The sequence below is a fragment of the Lethenteron reissneri genome, chromosome 42 (assembly GCF_015708825.2).
Source record: "Lethenteron reissneri isolate LAM-NWPU_2019-01 chromosome 42, ASM1570882v1, whole genome shotgun sequence".
In the NCBI taxonomy this organism is placed as follows: Eukaryota; Metazoa; Chordata; class Hyperoartia; order Petromyzontiformes; family Petromyzontidae; genus Lethenteron; species Lethenteron reissneri.
Genome location: NC_083820.1, coordinates 9,320,884 through 9,346,362, shown reverse-complemented (window position 1 = coordinate 9,346,362; position 25,479 = coordinate 9,320,884). Strand labels below are relative to the sequence as shown.

Genomic DNA, 25,479 nt, shown 5'->3' with positions numbered 1-25,479 from the left:
AAATGTGGAGGGAAAAACCGGGGACCGAACCCACGACCTTCTGTATACCAGGTGAGGGAGATAACATCTCGCCACCACGGCGCATTCTGACTTACAAGGAGTGGAAGTTACAAAAGGTACATGTTATTTACAATCCATGTGCTGTATACAGGGTTATCCGTTTATACAATCCCCACTTATTGTTTCATGATCCTCTTACTCTCTTCCCAACAGGTGTTTGAATATTGTGAAAGCAACAACTCTATATGTTGCAGGGGAACAGAGCAGATATATGATGGCATGGATGAAGATTCACAGATCGGTGGTTTACACAAGTCTCACAAATGCAAAATAGCAATAACTTTGACGTACGTGTAATGAAATGATGTAAGCAAACCGGGCTGATGAGGTTAGACAAAGTGGATCGGGAAAGTATCAAAGGATCGAATAAGTGGACGTCATGCAGAGGATTTGAATACAATTTTAAGTTTTTGTAAACTATTAACTATTTTTATTTTAACAAGTCAAGCCCACTGAGCTATACAGCTCTTTTTCAGAAGCGACTTGGCCACAAATCATAGCTCAACAAAGTGGGTTTATCATCGTGTGGATATTTATAGCAGCCAAATACTCTAAACCAGTGGTTCTTAACTTGTACTGTATCCTAGACCCATTTGGTTCTCAATTGTAAAAATAATAAACGTATAATGTTAATAAATACATAGGTTTTATGAAACAAAGTTGTGGCAATTATGTGCCCATGATTTATTTGTGTTTTCGATTATTTGCCTTCTCAAAAATTCTGGTATGTCTCGCACTCCCAGAAAGGGCATGTCGCACCCCCAAGGGATTTGTGCATCCAATTTAAGAACCACTGTTCTAAACGCATATTGATTCTAAATGTGGAGGGGAAAAACCGGAGGACCCGGATAAAAATCCACTTGACCACAGAGAGAGACACGCAAACTCCGAATATGCAGGCGTCAAGAGTTGGGATTGAACCCACGACCTCCTGTATACCAGGCGAGGTAGTGAACATCTCCTAGCCACCGTGATGATGATGATGAAGAGAGAGAGAGACGCAGACTCCAAATATACAGCAGCAGGCGTCAGGGTCGGGATCGAACCCACGACCTCCTGTATACCAGGCGAGGTAGTTAACATCTCACCACCACGTTGCCCTGCATCACCAGTATTTTAGTGGGTTATCTATATTAATGGATTACCCCATATTTCCCACTGCAGCTATCTGTTATGAGATACACTCTATAAATCACAGCCAGAGGGTGTTTTCAGTTTGCATACCTTCTGGAAGGCTGTGTAGAGCAAGGAGACGTAAGTCATAATTGACTTCGAATCCGGCGTTGGGACATCGACATCTAAAACATACAAGAAAGCTCTGAATTAGAACTGAAAATCAATAAAAAAAAACACCGGTCACTTATACAATGCAGAATAATTTACGTCATACGAAAAGAGACAACATCTTGTCAGCTGTATAAGTGTCGCGTTTTTTCTTTGTTATTCATTACCATCTATCCTACTCATCATCATATCACCATCAGTTGTAATGTTTCACCCATGGTCCACTCTGGAACACCTGGAGGCCTTCCTAAGTTGTCAGATACAATCGATACATCTCCTGCACATGAACCGATGTGATTGCTCCATTTCCACGGTGATCATCCTTTCGGGCACATTTCCTCCTTTGGCTTCTGCTCCGTCAGCAGTCCTGTCATTGGCCATCATTCCTTCGAGCGATGGGTCCTGCCCAAGCGCACTTACTACTTTTCTTCGCTGTCAATATGTCTTTAAATTGCATTTATGTGTTCCTCTTTTTTTCTCGAAGTCTATTCCCACCGTGAATCTTTTGTTTCTTTGCACGCTGTTTAGATTTTGATCTACGGTGTTTGTCAGAGTCCATGTTTCTGATCCCATGTCACAGCAGGTAACATTCACGAATTCATAGTTTTCTACTTGAGGCATATGAGTATATATGTTGCTGGCGAATTTTTCCAAAATTCTTTCACCAGCCTCGTGACTTCATACATTTTGAAGCGGTCAGCAAATTTCAGTATGTAGACATATTCTGTTGTGTTCTAGTTGTGTTCCTTCAAAGAGTTCCTCTTTTCAACAAACCTGTTGCTCGTGAATTATTACTAATTTCTCTCGTTTCCCTGCAGATGATTTTCATCGGTTGTTAAACCTAACTGTTACTGTAAAGAGTGAGTTGATTAATCCTCCACACGTTCAATGACAACACAATGAGATGGATTAAAGCGCATTCGATGGCTGAGGAGTCAAATGTGAGATGATTCATCTTCTCTCCATTTACCTTCATATTTTTCTTTCTCCAATCTAATTTTCATAACAGAGATATTGTTTCGTTGCTATGCATAGCAATTTGCTTCTTTTGTATCGTGATACTGTGAACACGTACTGTGTTTTATACTTGAGTTAAATTAAGGGCAATGCCTTTATTCCATTGTGCGTTTAACCTTAAGCACTGATACTGTCCACGCCACATGCTAAGTTGATGCACACTACCTGCCTGGGAGTGAGATGGTAGCCTTCACGCTGTCCATCTGTTAAGAGTGACCTATTGTCTACCGAACTAATACCATCACCTTGGCCACTGGATCTAGGTATCATCATCATCATCATCATCATCGATCTTCAGCTACGTGTGTAAAAGACCTGCCTGGCATGGACATGTATTTTATTTTTATTAATTTTAATTTCATTTTTTACCTACGTGACTTTACCTGAAAAAACTAAGAGTATGAATCCTTGCAGTCACGAAAGCTTCAAATCTATAATTAATGTGTGAGCATGTGTGTGAACATGCATTGCTAGTCGCGTAGCATGGTTCACGTGGGCGCAGATCTACGTCCCTGCCAGATGTCTTTAGACCCAGAACTACTTTGTAGTTTGTAGTTCTACATCATTAGACCTCCTTGGCCAGTACCAAAATATAATAATAGGGGTTTTCCCCTTTTTTTTCTGGCAACAAAACTGCATATATTATCAGAGTGTGTTTTTTGTTTGCATTTTGACCACAAGTATTGTGGTTAATGCACACATGATTCCTTGTAAAAAGGTTTCAGTTTTGTTGCCAGAAACAAGGGGAAAAAGCCCTATTATTATACTTTGTAGTTCCTCGCTTCCGATACATGACTTTTGATTGGCGTTCCTTCAGCTGTCTGGCTGCATCGTAATGGAACGATCTCCACGTAAACATCAGAGGAGCAGATACTTTTCATAAATATATATGAAACACCTCTTTCGGGCATCTGTAATTGAGTACAAATACACGAGGAAAGTTGGGTATCTGCTTCTACTGTGTGTTTCCTAAATTGTATTACCCCGGTTTTCATGATGAAACATCGATAGCATTTGGTGATGCTCCATTGGCAGCGGTGCACAAAGCACAATGAACAAAACAATAATTCAACACGTTTGTCAATAACACAGCGGCCGAACAAGGAACCCTGTATAATTGGCGATGTTTCGGGCAATGTCCCTTCCTCATAGCAAGCAGGGCCATTGCCTGAAAACTCAATGTGTTGAGTATTCTAGTTTGTTAATGATATACATAAAGACATATATGTATAGGTGTTTTTATTGAATATTGCCTGCGATACATTGCACTGCTACTTTGAAACGAAATGTCTTACGTTTTGTATATTCTACATATTGGGCATTCATGTCAATTGAATTTCATCTAAAGCATGCCGATGCACCTTTATTGATGTGCAGTGCGCTGTATGAATAAAGATCCATTGTTTGACCGGTGGCTAAGTAATTAAATAGGGACCCCTCCTGTCTGATTCGCCACCCTCCCCATGACCCGGCTCGTGGGGCCCCTCCAGCTCAGTGCTCCCCGGCGCAGTCGCACCGCCTGCGCGACTCGAGAGAGAGCCACGCTGGTACCGCCGCCGCCGCCGTGTTTAGATGCCATGCGCTTACCTTCGACGTCGAGGATTCTGGGTACGCCCAAGTGCTGCTCTGCCTGGGAGAAGGCGAACTCCAGCCTCTCGTGAACGTTCCTCCGAGACAGCTGGTCGAGGTCCACGGCCTTTGGCCTGAGAACGAAACACAAAGGTCGAATGCCGCGTTTCCACGGCCACTGGGAGCTGAGCCGAGCCACGCCAGGCCATTGTTAGGTATGGCCCCCCACGGAACTGGACATGGCCCCCCACGGAACCCGTTTCCTGGACCCCCAACGCTTCAAGAGCCACGTGGGCCCCCAAGTCCTTGGTTCCATCAGCCCCTCCAAGAACAAAAAAAGATGATCCCAATCTCTTTGTCAACCTACCGCTGGTGTCCTTCCGATGCTGTTTTGGCCATGGCGGGGATGTTTGACCATAACTTCCCACATTAAACAGTCAGTTTCACTCACTAGTTTCCGCTCCTCACTCAAAACTCACTTATTTTCCCTAGCTCCTCCCACGACCCCTTTAATCTCCCCCTCATAACCACCCCCGTTACTGCTCCCTCTTCATATTCTCATTATACAGCTCTCACTCATTCTCAATTCATTCAATCCGTTTATCACTGAGTTCACACATCGTCACAGATGCACAGATTCGTCCCCATTGCTTCCACTCATCTATTGCATTCACCTCATCTCCACTGTGGCATTTATATGCGCCGTTGTTAATTATTTCTAAAGCGCCTTAGTTAAGACGCTAAATAAATTCCTTTAAGGTAATATAAGACTGGTTAGTGTGCGTTGACAAAGGGTGAGCCCAGGACCGGATGCAGATATCACACGCCACCGAAATTAGCCATGGCTGAGAATCAAACTCAGGTTACTGGGTTCACAGTAGGTTAGTTAAAGGGGTGTGCTAGGCCACAAACTCCAATCTAAAACATATTTATGTTTTTACACTTTTTTGGTAAAACAAAACATAACACGGAAGTTGACCTAAGTAGGAGACGCCATTGATCATGAATCTCTCTCTTCCATGTTGACCCCGTGACATCACCACTGGTTTTTCGGGGCGGCCCAGGTGTGCAGTTCCTTTAAGGAAGTGAACCATCATGTGGCCGAGTTTGGACTGGCCTGGCCAGGTTAGGCTACTGTGGGATGCCAGACTGAGCACATTGGCCCGGTTTATGAACTGAGCCGGTCTGCTTTACATTGATTGTGAGAACGTAGCAAATGTGGCTTCCACACCAAACTGATCATGGGTTTTAACTCATTGTCGGTTTACAGTCACTGGCGTAAAAATGCCACAATTCATTGCCTGAGTCAACTTAACAATTGTGTATTTGAATTATAAACAAGGCAATGTATCACTATCGGACAACCACTGTTGCTTTATACAATGGAAAACTTGTTTTATTTGACCCCCCAACACATTGGTATGATGGGCTGAGTTGACTCAAGCCCAGACTTTGAACACGCATTGTTCATATTGAAGGCCATGTGCTCCAACCTTTGCGCATATTTTCGATAGAAAGGCCAAGCAATCAGGGTTGCGATTTCCGCATGGAAAATGCGGAAGGAGGGTTCAAATTTTCCCGCATTTTTGCTAAAGTCAACCGCAAACGGTGGAAAGACTACTCCTATGACCGCGCGCTTTTAACAACACGTTAATGCGTTCTATTGGAAAGGATACATCATGTACATGTGCTCGTAATCACGGCTCCGCATTTGAATAAAGTATGTGGTTCTTGTGCGGAAATGCGGAAATCATATATTCATTCCAATCAGTAACTCAAAGCCCTACGTGATGCTGGGCCTTGCATGTATCCTTTCCAATAGAACGCATTAACGTGTTGTTAAAAGCGCGCGGTCATAGGAGTAGTCTTTCCACCGTTTGCGGTTGACTTTAGCAAAAATGCGGGAAAATTTGAACCCTCCTTCCGCATTTTCCATGCGGAAATCGCAACCCTGCAAGCAATGTGTAATTTTCCATTCGATGGAGCAATTTCAAGAATTACTTTACACTATAAAAAAAAGCCAACCCATTACCTCCACACGAATTATGTTCGCGACGTTTAAGAAACTAATGATTTAACTTGTCATAATTCCGTCATCTTTTGAAGCATCATCTGCATGACCTCATCAGCATGACCTCATCAGCATGATCGTCGCGAACATCGGAGTAAAGTCCATTGCTGAATCCCCTGGAATCCGTTATCACATCGGTCGCTGTGCCAAGCAAAAATCACAGCAGACATCATCACGAGGCTGGGCGCTGCAATTCCCCCCAACAACCACAGCCTCGCGGCAATCTTCAGAAAAAATTACAAGTTCGCTTCCCAGTCATGGCCGAGTTCAGTGCCGAGTGATATCCGGACCAGTTCCTTCCCCACTCCCCCCTCCACGCAGTCCTTCTATAACCGGCACTCCACCACGGCAACAGAGGCCAGTGCAGCATAATCTATATATATATATTTTTTTAAATAACAATATTTTATTTATTTGACAAAGTAAGGCCCACTGGGATATACAGCTCTTTTTCAGAAGTGACCTGGCCACAAATGATAGCTCAACAAAGTGGCTTGTTACGTGGACATTTATAGCAGCCAAATACTCAAAACGCGTGACGTCGATTCCAAATATGGAGGGAAAAACCGGAGGATCTGGAGAAAAATGCAGGCGGCCACGGAGAAAACATACAAACTGCAAATATACAGCAGCAGGCGTCAGGGTCGGGATCGAATCCATGACCTCCTGTATACCAGGCGAGGTAGTTAACATCTCGCCACCATGGCCCCAAGAAAAATTATTGGGGCAGCTGATGTGAGCAGACATCTATTAAGACTGGCACATCAGTGCTGACGATCACACACCACACTGAGGTGTACATTTAAGGTTGAGTCAACCTAGGGGATGCCAAGAATCGGTTCGGATATTCGCCACTTATGTTAGCCGTGGTCAGGTATTTAACTCAGTTTTCCTCGTTTGTAGCGCAGTGCACGAACCACTGCTAGCACGAGACAACCCCGACCACAAACATGTCACTTCACGATCGCTACAACAAACAAACGACATTACCAATGCACCACCAGAACGACAATACCACTGCCACAAACACGCGAAATTCACTGTCACTAGAATCTGCGTGTGTTGCATGCATGCCCTGCGTGTGCAACGTGCATGCTCTAGGGACGCAACGTTCATGCCCTGGGGGCATAGCGTGCATGCCTTGGGGGCACAGTGTGTATGTCCTGGGGGTATAGCGTGCATGCCCCGAGGGCATAGCGTGCATGTGCTGTGGGCATAGCGTGCATGTGCTGTGGGCATAGCGTGCATGTGCTGGGGGCATAGCGTGCATGTGCTGGGGGCATAGCGTGCATGCCAGGGGGGCGCAGTGTGTATGTCCTAGGGGTATAGCGTGCATGCCCCAAGGGCATAGCGTGCATGCCCCGGGGACGCAGCGCTTGTGTGCCCTGTGTGTTGCCCGCGCGGTCACTCACAGGTGCGAGCGCAGGAGGGCGCAGAATACGCGTCCGTCGCGCCACGAGCTCGTGAAGTCGTTGCACACGAGCCCTGGGGTGCCCGCGATGGCGCCGCGCACCCACAGCAGAAGTTTGTCTTCGGCACGGAGCGCCGTGTGCTCCTCGCCCACACTCACGTCCGGCACCTGCGTGGCGCCGCACACAAAGACAAAGATGCCCCGACCAGTGCCGGATTAGCCTAGCAGCAAAAGTAGCTACATATGCAGTAGTAGCTACGGGCCCCGCATTTTCAAGGGCACCGCGCTAAATGCTTTCAAGCTATCAATTCCGGTTCAGTAATTCTGCACTTGCTCTATTACTATAGTACTATAGTGCCTTCAATTTTTATGAACGACTGGGTGTTTAAGGTTAGCGATTTGTCGTATTATCTGGCTTCATGGTAAATGAAAAAATACAATTACTTTACAATTAATATTTACGTGTTTTTATTTTATTTAGAGCCCCTTTATAGCATATGCTACAGGCCCCACACTAGCTTAATCTGGCACTGCCCCCGACCCCCGTATAGCCTTAACGGACTGTTGGGGCAGATGGTTTGTCAGCGAGTAGCAAACTTGTGAAGGCCCACGCGACACACACGAAGGGGTGGGTGGTCAGCAATAAGATCAGGCGCCTACACCTCCCCAGTGGTGACGTTGACGCACCGCACCGGTCGTCATTTGAGGCTGCGTCGACCTCGTGTAGGCGCAGGACCGGTTCAGATGTTCATCACCGGCACTGGCCGTGAGCGGTAATCGAACTCGGATCGGCGGGTTCATAGGGCAGCACGCTCACCGCTACACTACCGCTCCCCAATGCGCACGCACAAACAAACGCTTACCAACCCAGCCTCATCTCAAACCAGCCATCCACCAGCCCTCAACCGCTCGCACAGTCTCACCGCTCATCTAAAACTCACCGACAAAGCCTCACAGGCTCAGTCCGGGGCAGGCCTCGCCACCACCCATCTCAAAACCTCACCGCCGGCTCTCCCCAGCCCCACGCCGCTCAACTCAGCCTCACCGCTCTCACAGCCTCAACGTCGACGAGTGACAGCGACACCAAGACCAACCTTTGATCGACACGAGCTCTTTCACCAACACCCGCCCCCCCACACCCCAAATAACCCGTGTTGGCTCGGTGCCGTTCACTCATTAACGTCGTTTGTTAGCTTTTACACAGATTCCCTTTATTGCCGCCACAATCTACAGCCAAAGAAAACCGCTTCGTCGATTGCGTCGCGCTGATGGGATGCCGACTGAGTGCGCTGCCGGCCGCCGCCGCCGCTTCCGTGGCCCGGTGGGTCCGGCGGGCGAAGCCCCCTCGGACGAACCGGGCGTCAACGTGCGTTTGTCTCAAGGGCACCGAGGCGTCAGCGATTACGTCTCAATAGACGCCGACAACGGGCAAGCGCAGCCACGCGAGCGATCTCGCAGGCTCGCCACCACCGCCACTACCACCACCACCGCCACCACTACCACCACCACCGCCACTACCACCACCACTGCCACTACCACCACCACCACCATGCGGGCCCTTGCTGTGTGAGCGCGTGTGCCACATGTGGGAAGCTAAGCAGGAATTTATTTTGGGAGCCTGGATAGTGCCAGGATAGGGCTTGGGTGGGTGGGTGGCCGCCATATACACAAACGGGTTGTCCCCGGCCGCTGTGGGGCTGGCTACGTGGTGGGCAGCAGAGGACGATTGCAGCGACATCAACCGTGGCACCGTACCGTACGTACACGCTCCGCTGTCTTCAGCAACTGTGGCTCAGCAGGCTGGTGAAGGGCAGTCGAATAATATACCCTGTCCGGGATGAGGGGAGGCGCTCATCCAGCAGTGGATTGGTAAAGGTACGTGAGCTCGCTCAGGCATCTCAAATTGACGTTAATTCCCGGACAAGATCGGGCGACGTTCGGCTGTCACTGAGAGCCCTTTTAATACTTTCCCAAATGAGAAAAGGGAGAGGTTGGGGCATGAGTGCCGGGGAGATTAAAGATGAGCTAAGTGAGAGTGAAATGCTTACCTCCACACGGCGGTAGTCATGGAGCACTGCAGACGCGTTGTGTCTGTGTGTGTGTGGATGTAAATGCGATGTGTGGATGTAAATGCCATCCAGCCTTCATGGCCGTGGTGGTGAAATGTTATCTCCCTTGCCTAGTACGCAGGAGGCCGTGGGTTTGTTTCCGACCCTGACGCCTGTATATATGGAGTTTGCATATTCTCCCCGTGGTCGTTAGGATTTTTCTCCGGGACCCCCTGGATTTTCCTCCATGCGTTTAGATTGTTTGGCTGCTTTAAACTTCCACGTGATAAGCCACTTCGTTGAGCTATCATTTGCAGCGAGATCGCTTCTAAAAAGAGCTGTTTAGCTCAGTGGACCTTGTCTGGTAAAAAAATAGTTTCGTTTTTATTTTACTCGCTAACAGCACTTCTCTCCAAAACGTCTGTCAATGCTACACGGGGACATCTCCGTCCGTTGAAAATGATATGTTTGGCCAGAAGCCAATAAACCCAGACATGTATAACTGTTTTTTTTTTACCCCAAAAAATTGAAAGGGGGAAGAATAAAGATGCCATTCTCTTTAGGTTTGTTTGCCGACATCTGGCTTGCCACACCCAGGCCCAGCTTCAACACCGCATCAATGCTATGACAGCCGCGGCACAAATGGACAAAATTACCTGGCTGGGGATGGGTGGAAAGAAATAAAAACCCCGAAGAGATTTTTTTTTACAAAACCGCAAAAAACTGGCCACCCTGGGATGGGCTTCCACGCCTCCTTTGCTGCGACATGTCACTGGGTTGACAGAATGAGCCTTTCCACGCTGACGCACTCTCTCCCCGCCTTCACCATCACAGCTTCCTTCAAGAGTGTGTTTGTGTGTATGTAACATCTACCCGAGTTCGATTGCCGCTCACGGCCAACACAGCTGAGATGTTTCTTCTGGGCCTCTCCTAGGTCGACTCAGACTAAATTGAAAGTACACGGTGCGGTCTGTAAACGTCACCACTAGGAAGACGAAGGCGGTCAGGCGTGATGCTGGACACCCAGCCGCCCGCCGTGTCTCGTGCCGGGCTGCATCGGTGCTCGTGAACAGCACTTGCCCCAAGAGTCTGTAAAGGCTATAGGGGTGGGGGGGGGGGGGGTCTTTGCCTCTGTCCTATAATAACATACATGGCGACGGGTGGAGTCGTGGCGCGGTGGTTAGCTCGCGGCGCTGTGAAGCCGGCGATCCGAGTTCGCTTCCCAGTTATGGCTGAGTTCAGTGCCAGTTCCTGCCCCACTCCCCCTCCACGCAATCCTTCCGTAACCGGTACTCCACCACGGCAACAGAGGCCAGTGCAGCAGAATCTATATATATATTTTTTAATAACAAAAAAAAATATTTTACAAAGTAAGGCCCACTGGGCTTTCCAGCTCTTTTTAAATCCTTTATATTAAGTTCGCTCGCTTGCTTGCGTGCTTGCTTGCTTGCTTACGACCGTGCAAATCTTTTGGTCGTTTTTTAACCCACTTCCCGTGATCCAATCGAGCTGACATTTTGCACACAGACTCGTTGTGCGAGACAATGTTCGTGAAAAAAAATTCCAAAATTTTACACTGTTTAGGGAAAACTAATTAAATATTTAATTACCAATTGCTTAATACTGGCAGACAATCATCTGACCCATAGGTGGCAGCCATCTCAAGCCAGAGGACGAGAGGACTCTAGCCCCCACGCATATAAAGGATTTAGAGTGAAAAACTTTGTTTTTACGGGTTATACTTGTTCAGAAGTGACCTGGCCACAAATGATAGCTCAACAAAGTGGCTTGTCCTGTGGAAATTTATAAAAGCCAAATACTCGATGCGCACATTTATTTTAAATGTGGAGGGAAAAACTAGAGGACCCAGAGAAATACCCACGTGACCACGGGGAGAGAGACGCGCAAACTCCAAATATACAAGCATCAAGGTCGGGTTCGAACTCATGCTCTCCTGTATACCAGGCGAGGGAGATAACATCTTCCCACCGTGGCACCCCTATTGTTGTACTGCACAGTACAGTACTCCTATGCTCCCACACCTTCACCAACCCGTGGGTAAACAACTGCCAAGACTACCACGGTGTGGGGAGGCCTTCATCCAGCAGTGGATTGAACCGATGGTCTGTATGTGATGCTCTATTTATTTGCATGTAATCGATCACGACGGAGTGGCTGACTTTCTAGACTGGGTTGGAGAGATTAAATTTGGCACAAATATAGCTGAAGGATCTAGTCAAAGCTGGTTAAACATGAAAACCACATTTTAATTAAAAAAAAAGTTTTGCCCCACCAACAATATAGACGTGAACGAGTGTTTGCTGCCTTCAGGCAAGCGCCGATGGCCCCCATAGTGTCACAGCCGTCTCCGGCTACCGGTTACAAAGCAAAAGGGTTGCACCTGGTTCGTGCGTGAAGTCACACAGCTTGAGTTGCTGTGTGCAGCAGTGCAAGGTGCAGTAGCAGCGAGCTTCAGGCCCCTTGCACTCCGTTACTGAATTACTGGCGCCCATGCAATGGGTAAATACGCTCGCGTATACTGCCGAGGTCGGGTGTACGTGTTCGCGTATTGCCTGGAAAGGGCGCTATATACATTCTAAATAGGATAGGATCGACTGCCTGGAGGTGTGTGTGGATTCCCTTGAGCCGTGTGTTGCCTACTTAGAGTCGTGTGTGGACTGCCTTGGGCCAGGACCGGTGGACTGTCTGCGTCGTGTGCCGTTTCAGTCATTGGAACTCGGGTGGTGCAATGCTCATTTGGCCATTGGCCGAATAAATGTGCCAACGTTGGGCCCGTGGTTGGAACTGTTGGACCAAAGTTAGCCCCAACGTTTTACTACGGATTACACGTGAGGGCAATGCAGCCGGAGCTCACCTGGAAGTGACCAATGATGGTCCAGATGAGGCCCAGGATGAGCTTGGGGTTTCCGTCCACGATGTCATCACTGCGGATGTTCACCAGCTTCACCTGCGGAGCAGCCACGAACATCATTTACCAGGTGCCACACTCTGCTGATGAAGACTCCGAGAAGTGGAAGCCAGTCCAGGGGTTTGCCTGTTGCTACAAACGCCACTAGGGGAGCTCATTGTTCCAGGCCGATGGACTTGAACGGCACTTGATTTTTTAAATTCTTTATATTAAGTTCGCTTGCTTGCTTGCGCGCTTACGACCGTGCAAATCTTTCGATCGTTTTTTAACCCACTTCCCGTGATCCAATCGAGCTGACATTTTCCACACAGACTCGTTGTGCGTGACAATTCATTTTCGTGAAAAAATTTTTGCTAAATTTTACACTTTTTAGGATTTTTTTAAATATTTAATTACCAATTGCTTAATGCTGCAAGGCAATGATCTGACCCATAGGTGGCAACCACCTCAAGCCAGAGGACGAGAGGACTCTAGCCGCCACGCATATAAAGGATTTATAGTGAAAAACTTTGTTTTTACGGGTTACATTTTTTTGTTGTTAACGAGAAAGCTCTGTATCATGGGACCTCTTTTGCCAGTACAAAAATATACTAATAGGGGTTTTCCCCTTTTTTTCTGGCAACAAAACTGACATCTTTTGCAAGGAATCATGTTTACATTACCACAATACTTTGCAGTCAAATGCAAACAAGAAACAATACTTTGATAATTTATGCATTGTCCTTGAAACTGATTGGTGCACACCAGAGACAGCTTTTGTGTGCCTTTTGGCGTCATCTGGTCGAACACTATATGAGACTAGGCTCTAAAGAAAACCGTCAGTTTTGTTGCCAAAAAAGGGGAAAACCCCTATTAGAGAAGGATCTGTGTTTATTGTAGTTGTTTACGATTATGGAGGTTTGTATGTTGAACTTATGTACCACTGGGCATAGCCAACCGTGCTAATCTGAGGTGCGGGATTAATACTTTATTCAGCACTTCATTTCAGCCGGGTCGGATCTGTCCAAATCGGCAACGCGGAAATTATTTCTGCTCCCAACACACCAAAACCAGTTTATAGTTTGCTTGTGATCGATTGATTGACACATTCAGCCTTAAGCTGTTTTACAAGATGGACCACGCAGAGGGCCTTAGTGAAAAAAGGGAAGTTACACCGGCGAATAATCCACAATGTTGCAGACACCGAGTAGCGAACTCGATCGAGGGAAAACAACAACATCCCTCAAGTCACGCACCACTCAAGTAACACTTGACAGCAGGGCCAACACGGAAATATAGAACAGCAAGTCGCGCAGGCGGCTCGCTAACCACGCACGCAAGAAAAAGGACATCTTAAAATCAAGGAAGGAATTTGAAAAGGCCAGCCAAGTTATGGTTGTGGCTACGAGGCACGTGCCTGCTTCAGTCTTCCAGCGACACAGAATATATTAACCCTGGATTTGTTATTATTATGATGATTCTATGTTTCAAGCGTCAAGGTACCTGTTGCGTGCGTTTGTGTGGAGTTCGGAGCGGGCGGCGCACTCACGTTTTGATTGCGCAGGAATTCCAGAGCGAACTGCACATTCTGGCGCTTGTGGAAAGCCATGCTGCCCTTCTCTCGCGGCTGCACACGCACGCGGACAGGGGGTTACGCGTTAGCAGTGGGGTCACACTAACAGTGGGGGTCACGCACGCGGAGAGGGGGTCACGCGTTAGCGGTGGGGTCGCACTAACAGTGGGGGTCACGCACGTGGACAGGGGGTCACTCGTTATCGGTGGGGTCACACTAACAGTGGGGGTCACGCACGCGGAGAGGGGTCACGCGTTAGTGGTGGGGTCAGACTAACATTGGGGGTCACGCACGCGGACAGGGGGTCACGCGTTAGCAGTGGGGTCACACTAACATTGGGGGTCATGCACGCGGACAGGGGGTCACGCGTTAGCGGTGGGGTCGCACTAACAGTGGGGGTCACACACGTGGAGAGAGGGTCACGCGTTATCGGTGGGGTCACACTAACAGTGAGGGTCACGCACGTGGAGAGGGGGTCACGCGTTAGCGGCGGGGTCACACTAACATTGGGGGCCACGCACGTGGAGAGGGGGTCACGCATTAGCGGTTGGGTCGCACTAACATTGGGGGTCACGCACGCAGACAGGAGGTCACTCGTTAGTGGTGGAGTCACACTAACGGTGGGGGTCACGCACGCGGACAGGGGGTCACGCGTTAGCAGTGGGGTCACACTAACAGTGGGGGTCACGCACGTGGAGAGGGGGTCACGCGTTATCGGTGGGGTCACACTAACATTGGGGGTCACGCACGTGGACAGGGGGTCACGCGTTAGCAGTGGGGTCACACTAACAGTGGGGGTCACGCACGTGGAGAGGGGGTCACGCGTTAGCGGTGGGGTCGCACTAACAGTGGGGGTCACGCACGCGGACAGGGGGTCACTCGTTATCGGTGGGGTCACACTAACAGTGAGGGTCACGCACGCGGAGAGGGGGTCACTCGTTAGCGGTGGGGTCACACTAACATTGGGGGTCACGCACGCGGACAGGGGGTCACGCGTTAGCGGTGGGGTCACACTAACAGTGGGGGTCACGCACGTGGAGAGGGGGTCACGCGTTAGCGGTGGGGTCACACTAACATTGGGGGTCACGCACGTGGAGAGGGGGTCACGCGTTAGCGGTTGGGTCGCACTAATATTGGGGGTCACGCACGCAGACAGGAGGTCACTCGTTAGCGGTGGAGTCACACTAACAGTGAGGGTCACGCACGCGGACATGGGGTCACGCGTTATCGGTGGGGTCACACTAACATTGGGGGTCACGCACGCGGACAGGGGGTCACGCGTTAGGGCGGAGTCGCGCTAACAGTGGGGCTCACTGATCGGTGGGTTCGCAAATTAGCTCACGGCTCGGCGGCCACCCGAATGGACACGCGGCCACGACCCAGTGCGCACGACGCCACGTGAGTTAGCTGCCGTGCCATGCATGCACGTTCGTTGAACTTCTATCGCACCGTACGCAGCCAGCCGTGCTAATGGGAGGTGCGGGTGTGCTGGCTTTGTGTGCATCGTGCGTTCGTGCGGTCACCAGCTTCTCTCCAGAGAGGACCTCCAGCAGGGAGATGAGGTTGTGTCCATCTCGCAGGTCCTCAAAGAGGTCGGAGATTTTAGCGTTCACCTGCAGGGGGAGAGAAAGAAGGAACTTTCGTACGGAATAACAGCAACAATAACAATAATTTTAACTCGTAACGCGCCGCCTCTGCGCAGCATCAGCTCGCTCTCGGAGAGAGAGGGAGAGAACGACTCGTGTTATGTACGTATGCTGAACTTCTTTCGCACCGTACGTAGCCAACTAATCGGAAGTACGGAGGAAGGACAACAAACTAAACACACACACAAAACTAGTTTTGAAGAATTGACTCAGTGGTGCGAGGAGGAACCACGAACAAACGGGAAAGGCGATCCTCATTATGTAAAGGTGTTTGCAAATGAACGAGTGTTTATGTGTGTGAAGAAACTGGGCTGCTTAGAGAAAACCCACGCATGTGAGGGGGTGGGGGGGGGCAGGCACCACTCTATCCCACAAAGCTTGGAACAGGTGGAGCTTAATCCACCACACTTGCTGGACCGCCTTCGGGCAAGCCAGAGTATAGAGTGCCCGACGTTTACGATCCGCGAGGGAGGGAAGCATGTGCCCAAATGACCCGGGATGTACACGGACTCGTCAGAGATCGTGGAAGCTAGGAAGGGTTTAGCCTAGACAGTGCAGGCATGGGTTAAGGCCCGTGCCAGGCATACCGGCACGTTGCAGGCGGTTCGCGCGGTTGAGCCACGACACGACGTGGTTAAGCATTCAGCAGAAGGCAGTGCAGCAAATTGTATTGTTGTGTTGTATTTCTAAGCTCCTGACCATCATGGATGAAGTATGGTCAAAGCAGCCACCCCCCCCCGCCCCACGACACGGTGCGAGGAAAGCATGATAATGCGAGCGACACATCTGCTATTCACATCGAGTTCAGCAGGAGGGGGCTCCAAACACCCCACCCATACATCTTGGCAGTGGGGCAAAGCAATATACACCCACACCAACCCCATATAGCCTTCATGGCTACTCCACATTTGATCCATTGACTACGCCACATAGGTCCACTGGTCTCTCTAATAATGTGCAGTGAAGAAGGGCCGTTGCCCGAAACGTCACCTATTAATTTTTGTTTTCGTGTTAAGCTCACAGTATTATTAATGATGTGTTACTTTTATTAATGTCATGCATGCCTGCGTACCACTGCCAACGCAGCAGCAGCAACAAATATCACCAACCATCTGTCATTGCTCGGCGTTTGGATTGGGCGCCGTGGTTCGCAAGGGATGGATGTGTTGGGATGTTCGCAAGGGATGGATGTGTTGGGATGTTCACAAGGGATGGATGTGTTGGGGTGTTTGCAAGGGATGGATGTGTTGGGGTGTTTGCAAGGGGTGGATGTGTTGGGATGTTCGCAAGGGGTGGATGTGTTGGGGTGTTTGCAAGGGATGGATGTGTTGGGATGTTTGCAAGGGGTGGATGTGTTGGGATGTTCGCAAGGGGTGGATGTGTTGGGGTGTTTGCAAGGGATGGATGTGTTGGGGTGTTTGCTAGGGATGGATGTGTTGGGGTGTTTGCAAGGGATGGATGTGTTGGGGTGTTTGCAAGGGATGGATGTGTTGGGGTGTTTGCAAGGGATGGATGTGTTGGGATGTTCGCAAGGGATGGATGTGTTGGGGTGTTTGCTAGGGATGGATGTGTTGGGGTGTTTGCAAGGGATGGATGTGTTGGGGTGTTCGCAAGGGATGGATGTGTTGGGATGTTCGCAAGGGATGGATGTGTTGGGATGTTCGCAAGGGATGGATGTGTTGGGATGTTCGCAAGGGATGGATGTGTTGGCATGTTTGCAAGGGATGGATGTGTTGGGATGTTCACAAGGGATGGATGTGTTGGGATGTTCGCAAGGGATGGATGTGTTGGGATGTTCGCAAGGGGTGGATGTGTTGGGATGTTCGCAAGGGATGGATGTGTTGGGGTGTTTGCAAGGGGTGGATGTGTTGGGATGTTCGCAAGGGATGGATGTGTTGGGATGTTTGCAAGGGGTGGATGTGTTGGGATGTTCGCAAGGGATGGATGTGTTGGGATGTTCGCAAGGGATGGATGTGTTGGGATGTTCGCAAGGGATGGATGTGTTGGGGTGTTTGCAAGGGATGGATGTGTTGGGGTGTTTGCAAGGGATGGATGTGTTGGGATGTTCACAAGGGATGGATGTGTTGGGGTGTTTGCAAGGGATGGATGTGTTGGGATGTTCGCAAGGGATGGATGTGTTGGGATGTTTGCAAGGGGTGGATGTGTTGGGATGTTCGCAAGGGATGGATGTGTTGGGATGTTCGCAAGGGATGGATGTGTTGGGATGTTCACAAGGGATGGATGTGTTGGGGTGTTTGCAAGGGATGGATGTGTTGGGATGTTCGCAAGGGATGGATGTGTTGGGATGTTCGCAAGGGATGGATGTGTTGGGATGTTCGCAAGGGATGGATGTGTTGGGATGTTCACAAGGGATGGATGTGTTGGGGTGTTTGCAAGGGATGGATGTGTTGGGATGTTCGCAAGGGATGGATGTGTTGGGATGTTCGCAAGGGATGGATGTGTTGGGGTGTTTGCAAGGGATGGATGTGTTGGGGTGTTCGCAAGGGATGGATGTGTTGGGGTGTTTGCAAGGGATGGATGTGTTGGGATGTTCACAAGGGATGGATGTGTTGGGGTGTTTGCAAGGGATGGATGTGTTGGGGTGTTTGCAAGGGGTGGATGTGTTGGGATGTTCGCAAGGGGTGGATGTGTTGGGGTGTTTGCAAGGGATGGATGTTGTGGGATGTTTGAAAGGGATGGGTGTGTTGGAATGTTCGCAAGGGGTGGATGTGTTGGGGTGTTTGCAAGGGATGGATGTGTTGGGGTGTTTGCAAGGGGTGGATGTGTTGGGATGTTCGCAAGGGGTGGATGTGTTGGGGTGTTTGCAAGGGATGGATGTGTTGGGGTGTTTGCAAGGGGTGGATGTGTTGGGGTGTTCGCAAGGGATGGATGTGTTGGGATGTTTGCAGGGGATGGATGTGTTGGGGTGTTTGCAAGGGATGGATGTGTTGGGGTGTTTGCAAGGGATGGATGTGTTGGGGTGTTCGCAAGGGATGGATGTGTTGGGGTGTTCGCAAGGGATGGATGTGTTGGGGTGTTTGCAAGGGATGGCTATGTTGGGATGTTCGCAAGGGATGGATGTGTTGGGGTGTTTGCAAGGGATGGATGTGTTGGGGTGTTTGCAAGGGATGGATGTGTTGGGGTGTTTGCAAGGGATGGATGTGTTGGGATGTTCGCAAGGGGTGGATGTGTTGGGGTGTTTGCAAGGGATGGATGTGTTCGTGGGGGAGACGGGCATCGTTGCGCGTTCTGCTTCGTACGTTTTTTGGGGGATTGGGGGGGGCGTGTGAGCCGTCTCGACCGTGCGTCGCGTCCTCTGCCGCCGTCACGTCTGTCTGGGGGTTGGGTTAAGGGTGTGGGGGGAGTGAAGTCTCTGGCTCGTCGTCATCACGGCAGACGCGACCCTGCCCATGTCAGCCGAACGCGCGCCACGCCCAATGTCAATCCGCCCTTGGCATCTTTGCCCACGCTGCACCGCCACCACCGCCAAGACAAAGATCCCCCGTGTAGCCTTAACAGACGGTGGGGTCAAGTGCTGTTAGCGAGTAGTACCTATGAAGGCAGGCACGGCACACGAGGGGATGGGTGGCCAGCACCACGCCCGACCGCCTTTGTCTCCCTAGCAGCGATTTTTACACACTGCACCGGGTACTCATTTGAGGCTGAGTCGACCTAGGGAGAGGCTCAGGACCGAGTTCTGGTCAGTCGGCGTGGTTGGGTTGCGTCTGGTTGTCATTTTTTTCACGGATGCGGTTCCATTATTCGGGTCACAGTGTTTTTTTTAGTATTTGCAACAGCGGAACTATTAAACCACGCCAGGTGGATCGGCAGGCAGCTCAGAGAGGCTCGCTCCTGGATCTGTCGGTTGCGAGTTCACATCCTGCTTGGGTGGGTTATCACACCAACCCACAACTTTCACATTACAATAGAATCAGGTAAAATATTCCATTAAAAAATATAGCAAGATGAGCAACGAAAATCGTGGTACGACAACGATATGCAATTTGTACTTCGAGTATTTATGTTGAGTGATTTGCTTACTTTTCCTAGACTTTGCACTCCAATCGTGTTGTTCGTATTGTTGTTGTAACATTCTGACTCACCCCCTACTGGACATGTGTTAAAAAGAGCTTCATAGCTCATCGGATTTCTCCGGGATAAAAAAATATTCTGATATATAGATGTTGATGGAGCTAAACGGATGATTCTATCATCGTATATCATATCGCGGCCACTGGATAGAGTGCGTGGTGGTGGTGGTGGTGATGATGGTGGTGGTGATGAGTGGGTGGGGAGTGGGGAGCGGTCGTGTAGTGGTTTCGCTACAAAACCCGGAGACCCGAGTTCGACTCTCGCTCACGGCCAACATTGGTGACGATTATCTGAACTGGCCATAGGCCTCCCCTAGGTCGACTCAACCTCAAATGAGTATCTGGTGCGGCGGTGTGTAAACAACGCCACTAGGGACGCAAAGGCGGTCGGGCGTGGTATTGACCATACTCATCGTGTGCCTTTCCGGCCTTCATAGGTGCTCGCTAACAGCACTTGTCCCCAACAGTGTGCTAAGGTGATGGGGTGGGGGAGCCGTTGCTGCGGGGAGTACCTTCTGCAGGTGATTGTTCACCCACTTGGTGAAGGTCTTCTTCTGGACGCGCTCGCGCTCATCTGCAAACAGACAACAAGAACAACAACAACAACAACACAATAAATACAAAGGCGCGGGTGTGTAAACGCCCCGGGTTGACGCAGGGGAAATGCTTGCGCGTGTGTTTGCTCGGTTGTCTGAACTTGTCAAGGGGATACGGGGCGCGGGGTGCGAGCGGTCTCTGTCTGTGCGCGTGTCGGGGGTGCGGCAGCATTGCGGTGAGCGCGCTGCGCTGCAAACCCGGCCGGCCGAGTCCGACTCACGGTGACGATAAACACATTGTCCTGCGGAGGGAGCTGGTAGGAACGTTGGGTTGCTCGGTCAATGGCCAGGGTCAACGGCGGCGTGGTGTATTCCGCAAATATGCCCGTTTTATAAGGGCACCACGGGGTGACCAGCCCCTCCCCACCCAGCCCCACCCCTCCCACCCCCCACCCAGCCCCACCCTCCCCACCCAGCCCAAACCCACCCTCCCCTCCCCACCCAGCCCCTCCCTCCCCACCCAGCCCCTCCTTGCACGACGGACGGACACAATAATCCCCTGTGGGCTGGTGGAACCAGTGGGTATTATCTGAACCTACGTCGACTCAGCCTTACATGAGTACAGCCTGACGTGCGGTGTATGTGTGTATAAAGCATCAGCTCCGGGGAGAAAAAGGCGGCCGGGCGTGATGCTGTGTCACCGGCTTTCATAAGTGCTCGCTAACATCACAGTCTGCTAAAAGGCTCCTTGTCTTTGTACAAACCCCTCCATGTGTTTTCTTAACCAACGATGAAGGGGAAGGTTGATGACACAACGCAGATGTTTCTGTGAGCGCTCACACACACCACCCACCCCAACGCTCACCCACCCCCAAGCTCACCCACCTCACGCTCACCCACCCCAACGCTCACCCACCCCCACGCTCACCCACCACAACGCTCATCCACCACAACGCTCACCCACCCCCACGCTCACCCACCCCCACGCTCACCCACCCCCACGCTCACCCACCACAACGCTCACCCACCACAACGCTCACCCACCACAACGCTCACCCACCCCCACGCCCACCCACCCCCACGCTCACCCACCCCCACGCTCACCCACCACAACGCTCACCCACCCCCACGCTCACCCACCCCCACGCTCACATTCCCATTCTCGCTGCTCGGGGCATTTGTTGAGGCGCGAAAGTCGGAAGTGTCAAAGGAGGTAATAGTTGGCAGCATTACGCCCGACCGCCTTTGTATCTCCAGTGCAGAGAGTGGTTTGTTTTTGTTTAACACCGCACCAGGTACTCATTTAAGGTTGAGTCGACCTCGGGTCACCGGTTTCGTAGCGCGGTGCGCCAATAACTGAGCCACCGCTCCCAAACGAACACACCCACACACACTCACGTACTGTATTGACATTCACACTGACATGCACAGACAAAGATCCCCCGTATAGCCTTAACAGACTGGAGGGCCAAGTGCTGTTAGCGAGCACCTATGAAGGCCGACACGACATACGAGGGGGTGGGTGGCCAACACCACGCCCGGTCGCCTTTGCCTCTCCAGCGGCGATGTTTACACACCGCACCAGATACTAATTTGAGGCTGAGTCGACCTAGGGGAAGCCCAGGACCGGTTCAGATATAATCGTCACCGGTGTTGGCCGTGAGCGGGAATCGAACTCGGGTCGCCGGGTTCGTAGCGCAGCGTAGCGCTAACCACTACACTATCGCTTACCACTGTATAAGCATCTTGCCACGGTGGCGAGATGTTAACTACCTCGCCTGGTGTACAGGAGGTTCGGGGGTTCGCTGCCGATCTTGACGCCTGCTCTATATTTGGAGTTTGCGCGTCTGTCTCTCCGTGGTCGCGTGTATTTTTCACCGGGTCCTCCGGTTTTCCCCTCCACATTTAGAAGCAAGCGTTTAGAGTGTTTGGCTGCTGTACATCTCCATATGATGCGCCACTTCCTGGAGGTATTATCTGTGGCCAGGTCGTTTCTGACAAAAGAGCTATGATAGTTCAGTGGGCTTTACCCGATTAAAAAATAGAATAGTTTAGTTTAACCTCTCTAAAACTTAATATTCTTAAATTTTGATTTAAAGCTTTCGTGACTGCAGGGATTCATATTCCTGGTTATTTCGGTAAAGTCACGTAGAAGGGAGATAATAAAATAATATAAATATAAAACAATAAAACATAATTTTATTATCTCCCTTCTATGTGACTTTACCGAAAGAACCAAGAATATTAATATTCTTAGTTTGAAACGTACTTTGAGAGTATTTGGCTGTTACTCGAAGTTTCCACACGATGATAAGCCACTTTGTTGAGCTATCATTTGTGACCAGGTCGCTTCTGAAAAAGAGCTTCAATCGCTCAGTGGGCTTCACCTGGTAAAATAAAATAACAATTGTTTATAGTTTCGTTCATAGCATCGGCGTCTTGCGGTGCGATTGTCACCATGTGGAGTTTTCTTCTCGGTATCGTGTTTGTGCACGAGTACCAGCAGCAGCAAGCAGCAACCGCGCATCAGTAGATTATAATTCGTTCCGAATGGCTAACGTGATCCCATGCAATGATGCCGACAGGACAATCTAGATTGGAGAGGGAACAAATGTAACGCAATTGAATAAAGTACTGCAAGACAACCAATTTGCACGTAGTTACAGCCGGTAAACGTGGGCGAATCGATGATTTGCCCGTTGATTGATTGATTGGTGTCGTTAGTTGAACTTATCAATGTGCAGGGTGCTTCAAAAAAATGTTAACGCTTCTGAGAATTTGCAACAATGCCGATAGTCCTATTTACGTGTTAAACACATGTTGAAGCACCCTGTCTGCATGTACACCGCACCTGCTGTATATCCACTGCTGGATAAGAGCCTCCCCCCACCAACTCCCCCGCCCCTGCCACGCCATGCGGGTCGTGGCTCCTGACCACCGCGTTGGTGAAGGCGAGCAGCATAGAAGTGTAATAAACGACTTCCACGACACGTTGACACTTGCGTCCTTTCTTTATTAGTTATGACTGCACGGCTCCACACTCTCTTTATATGTCACCCTCTCTCTCTCTCTTGCCGCATGCACGAGCTCTCTGCTGCGTTGTTTCCGCGCGGCTTCCCTCGTCTCTCGCTTCCCCGCGCACCGCTGGTCGACGGCTTCGCTCGCAGCTGCTGACGAGATGGCGGAGATGCAGTCCGGACCCAGGCGTCCACACCGAACCCCAAGTCCTCCTCCTGCCTCTCCCTATATCCTCCTTGGCGGAGCGAAGCCCCGCCTCTAACCACGCCCCCTTCAGAACCTTCTCGATGGTTCCCGCATGAACTTTGGCCCAGGTCGAACCCGTAACCCTGATTGGCTATGACCGATGCGGCAATGCCTATGCAGCCCTCCGTATGCAGGTGTGCTCTCTCATTACAGAGGTACTCTGTGTGATGGCCGCAACGCAGTACCGAAGCAGCCTACAGCCCCGTTATATGCAATGATCGTGGTGGGAGTCACCCAACCCAAAGGACTACTGATACTCAAAGGTTTTTTCGGTAAAGTCACGTAGGTAAAAATAATAATAATATGATAATTGGTTCTTTACCCTTCTATCTGGCAACAAAACTGACACCTTTTTACAAGGAGTCATGTTTGCATAGACCGCAATACCTGCAGTCATAGCGGTTAGTTTTATGACTGCAGGTATTGCGGTCTATGCAAACATGACTCCTTGTAAAAAGGTGTCAGTTTTGTTGCCAGATAGAAGGGTAAAGAACCAATTATCATATTTTTACTGGCAAATGAGGTCCCCATAGTATAATAATAATAATAATAAATGAAAATAAATAAATTAAATCACGACGTTTCGGAGGCAACACAAGTCTCCGTCTTCAGGTGGGACCGTCACAGTCAAATTTACTGTATCAAGTGAAGGGAAATCCAAGAGACAAGATCTTATATACTGGTTAAGGGGAGGGGGGAGGAGCTTATCTAAATGTGGCAGTCACGTGGGGGGAGGTGGGCGGGGCTAGAAGGGGGAGGTGGGCGGGGCTAGAAGGGGGAGGTACAGCTGTTCAGCACCTCGGCAAGAATTACGGTAGGTGTTGGCTTCCAAAACCAAAAAACAGCAGCGCTGTTAAACGCTGGGGATGTCAACAACTCAGTAAAATAGACTAGTACCTGTCAAATATGATGGTACAAATATGCGCAGTTAAATCTTTTTTTATATGGTTAATAACATCTTTCCAATGATTGCTCAATTTGTACCCATCATCAGTCACGAAAGCTTCAAATCTAGAATTACTGATACTCAAACCCGCTGAGTTTGCTCAGTCTCACGAGATCCGGCGAATTCCCGTCGATTTGGTGACAGGCAGGCGCCGCATAACTTTGTGCGATTATCATCGATGTCGATCAAGAGCTGCTCACTCAAAGGTCTCCCAGTACGCTGATAACAACAAAAACACACACGTTCTTCAATAACAGTGGCCTTAAAAGGAAATGTCTACATGGTTGCCCAAAATCTATGCCACGTCGGATTATATTTATTTTAACAAATCACATAGGGCTATTTTCTTTAGTTTAACAAATGTTAAAAGTGACTGCCATTAACATTAAAACGCATGATGGCTTTTCTGAGGGATGAAAATACAATATATCTGTCAGGGTAAACCACATTATTAACGTCTTCAGCAACTGATCGATGCACACTGCCAAATTTAACACACATGCCAAACTAATAGAACTCGTTCGTCTTAAGTAACATTTTCTTAACATAGTTTTAATTTCATCTGAAAAGGAAGAGGAAAAATAGATGTTAATGATAATAGATAGATGATTAACTTAAGCAAAAATAAAATAAAATCCAGTGTTAAATGAAATAACCCTGTGTCCTGACTTTTCGACCACTCTTTACAATAGGTGACGTTTCAAGCAATGGCCCTTCTTCACAGCAGACAGATTGTGTCTCGTTTTTGGCTAACGGCGCTTCTTCATCGCATCCAGAGTGATGAAGAAGGACCATTGCCCGAAACGTCGCCTATTTTATATATATATTTCCCCTTTTAAGGCCACGCAGTGTTCTTGACGAATGTGTTTGAGTAGTAACTACTCTTTGGTTCTTTCGGAAAAGTCACGGAGAAAGAGATTGAATTAAATAAAAATAGAATACGACGTTTTGATTGCAACACAACCAACCATCATCAGGTACAAATGAATGAGAAAACAAACATAGTGAACTTGGAAATATAATGCAATACAACACAGAGAGTCGGCCAACACAAC

The 25,479-nt window shown here is 49.5% G+C and overlaps 1 protein-coding gene across 1 annotated transcript in view; it reads right to left on the bottom strand.

The window, feature by feature from the left end:
• LOC133352879 (plectin-like) overlaps positions 1-25,479 on the bottom strand; it is a 39,193-nt gene that overhangs the window by 958 nt on the left and 12,756 nt on the right. Inside the window, exons 2-8 of the mRNA XM_061568864.1 lie at positions 20,191-20,252; positions 15,465-15,554; positions 13,918-13,995; positions 12,336-12,428; positions 7,414-7,580; positions 3,949-4,064; positions 1,285-1,358 (exon numbers count right to left, since the gene is read on the bottom strand). Coding sequence (XP_061424848.1) covers positions 1,285-1,358; positions 3,949-4,064; positions 7,414-7,580; positions 12,336-12,428; positions 13,918-13,995; positions 15,465-15,554; positions 20,191-20,252 — 680 coding nt within the window. The remainder of the gene's footprint in view (positions 1-1,284; positions 1,359-3,948; positions 4,065-7,413; positions 7,581-12,335; positions 12,429-13,917; positions 13,996-15,464; positions 15,555-20,190; positions 20,253-25,479) is intronic.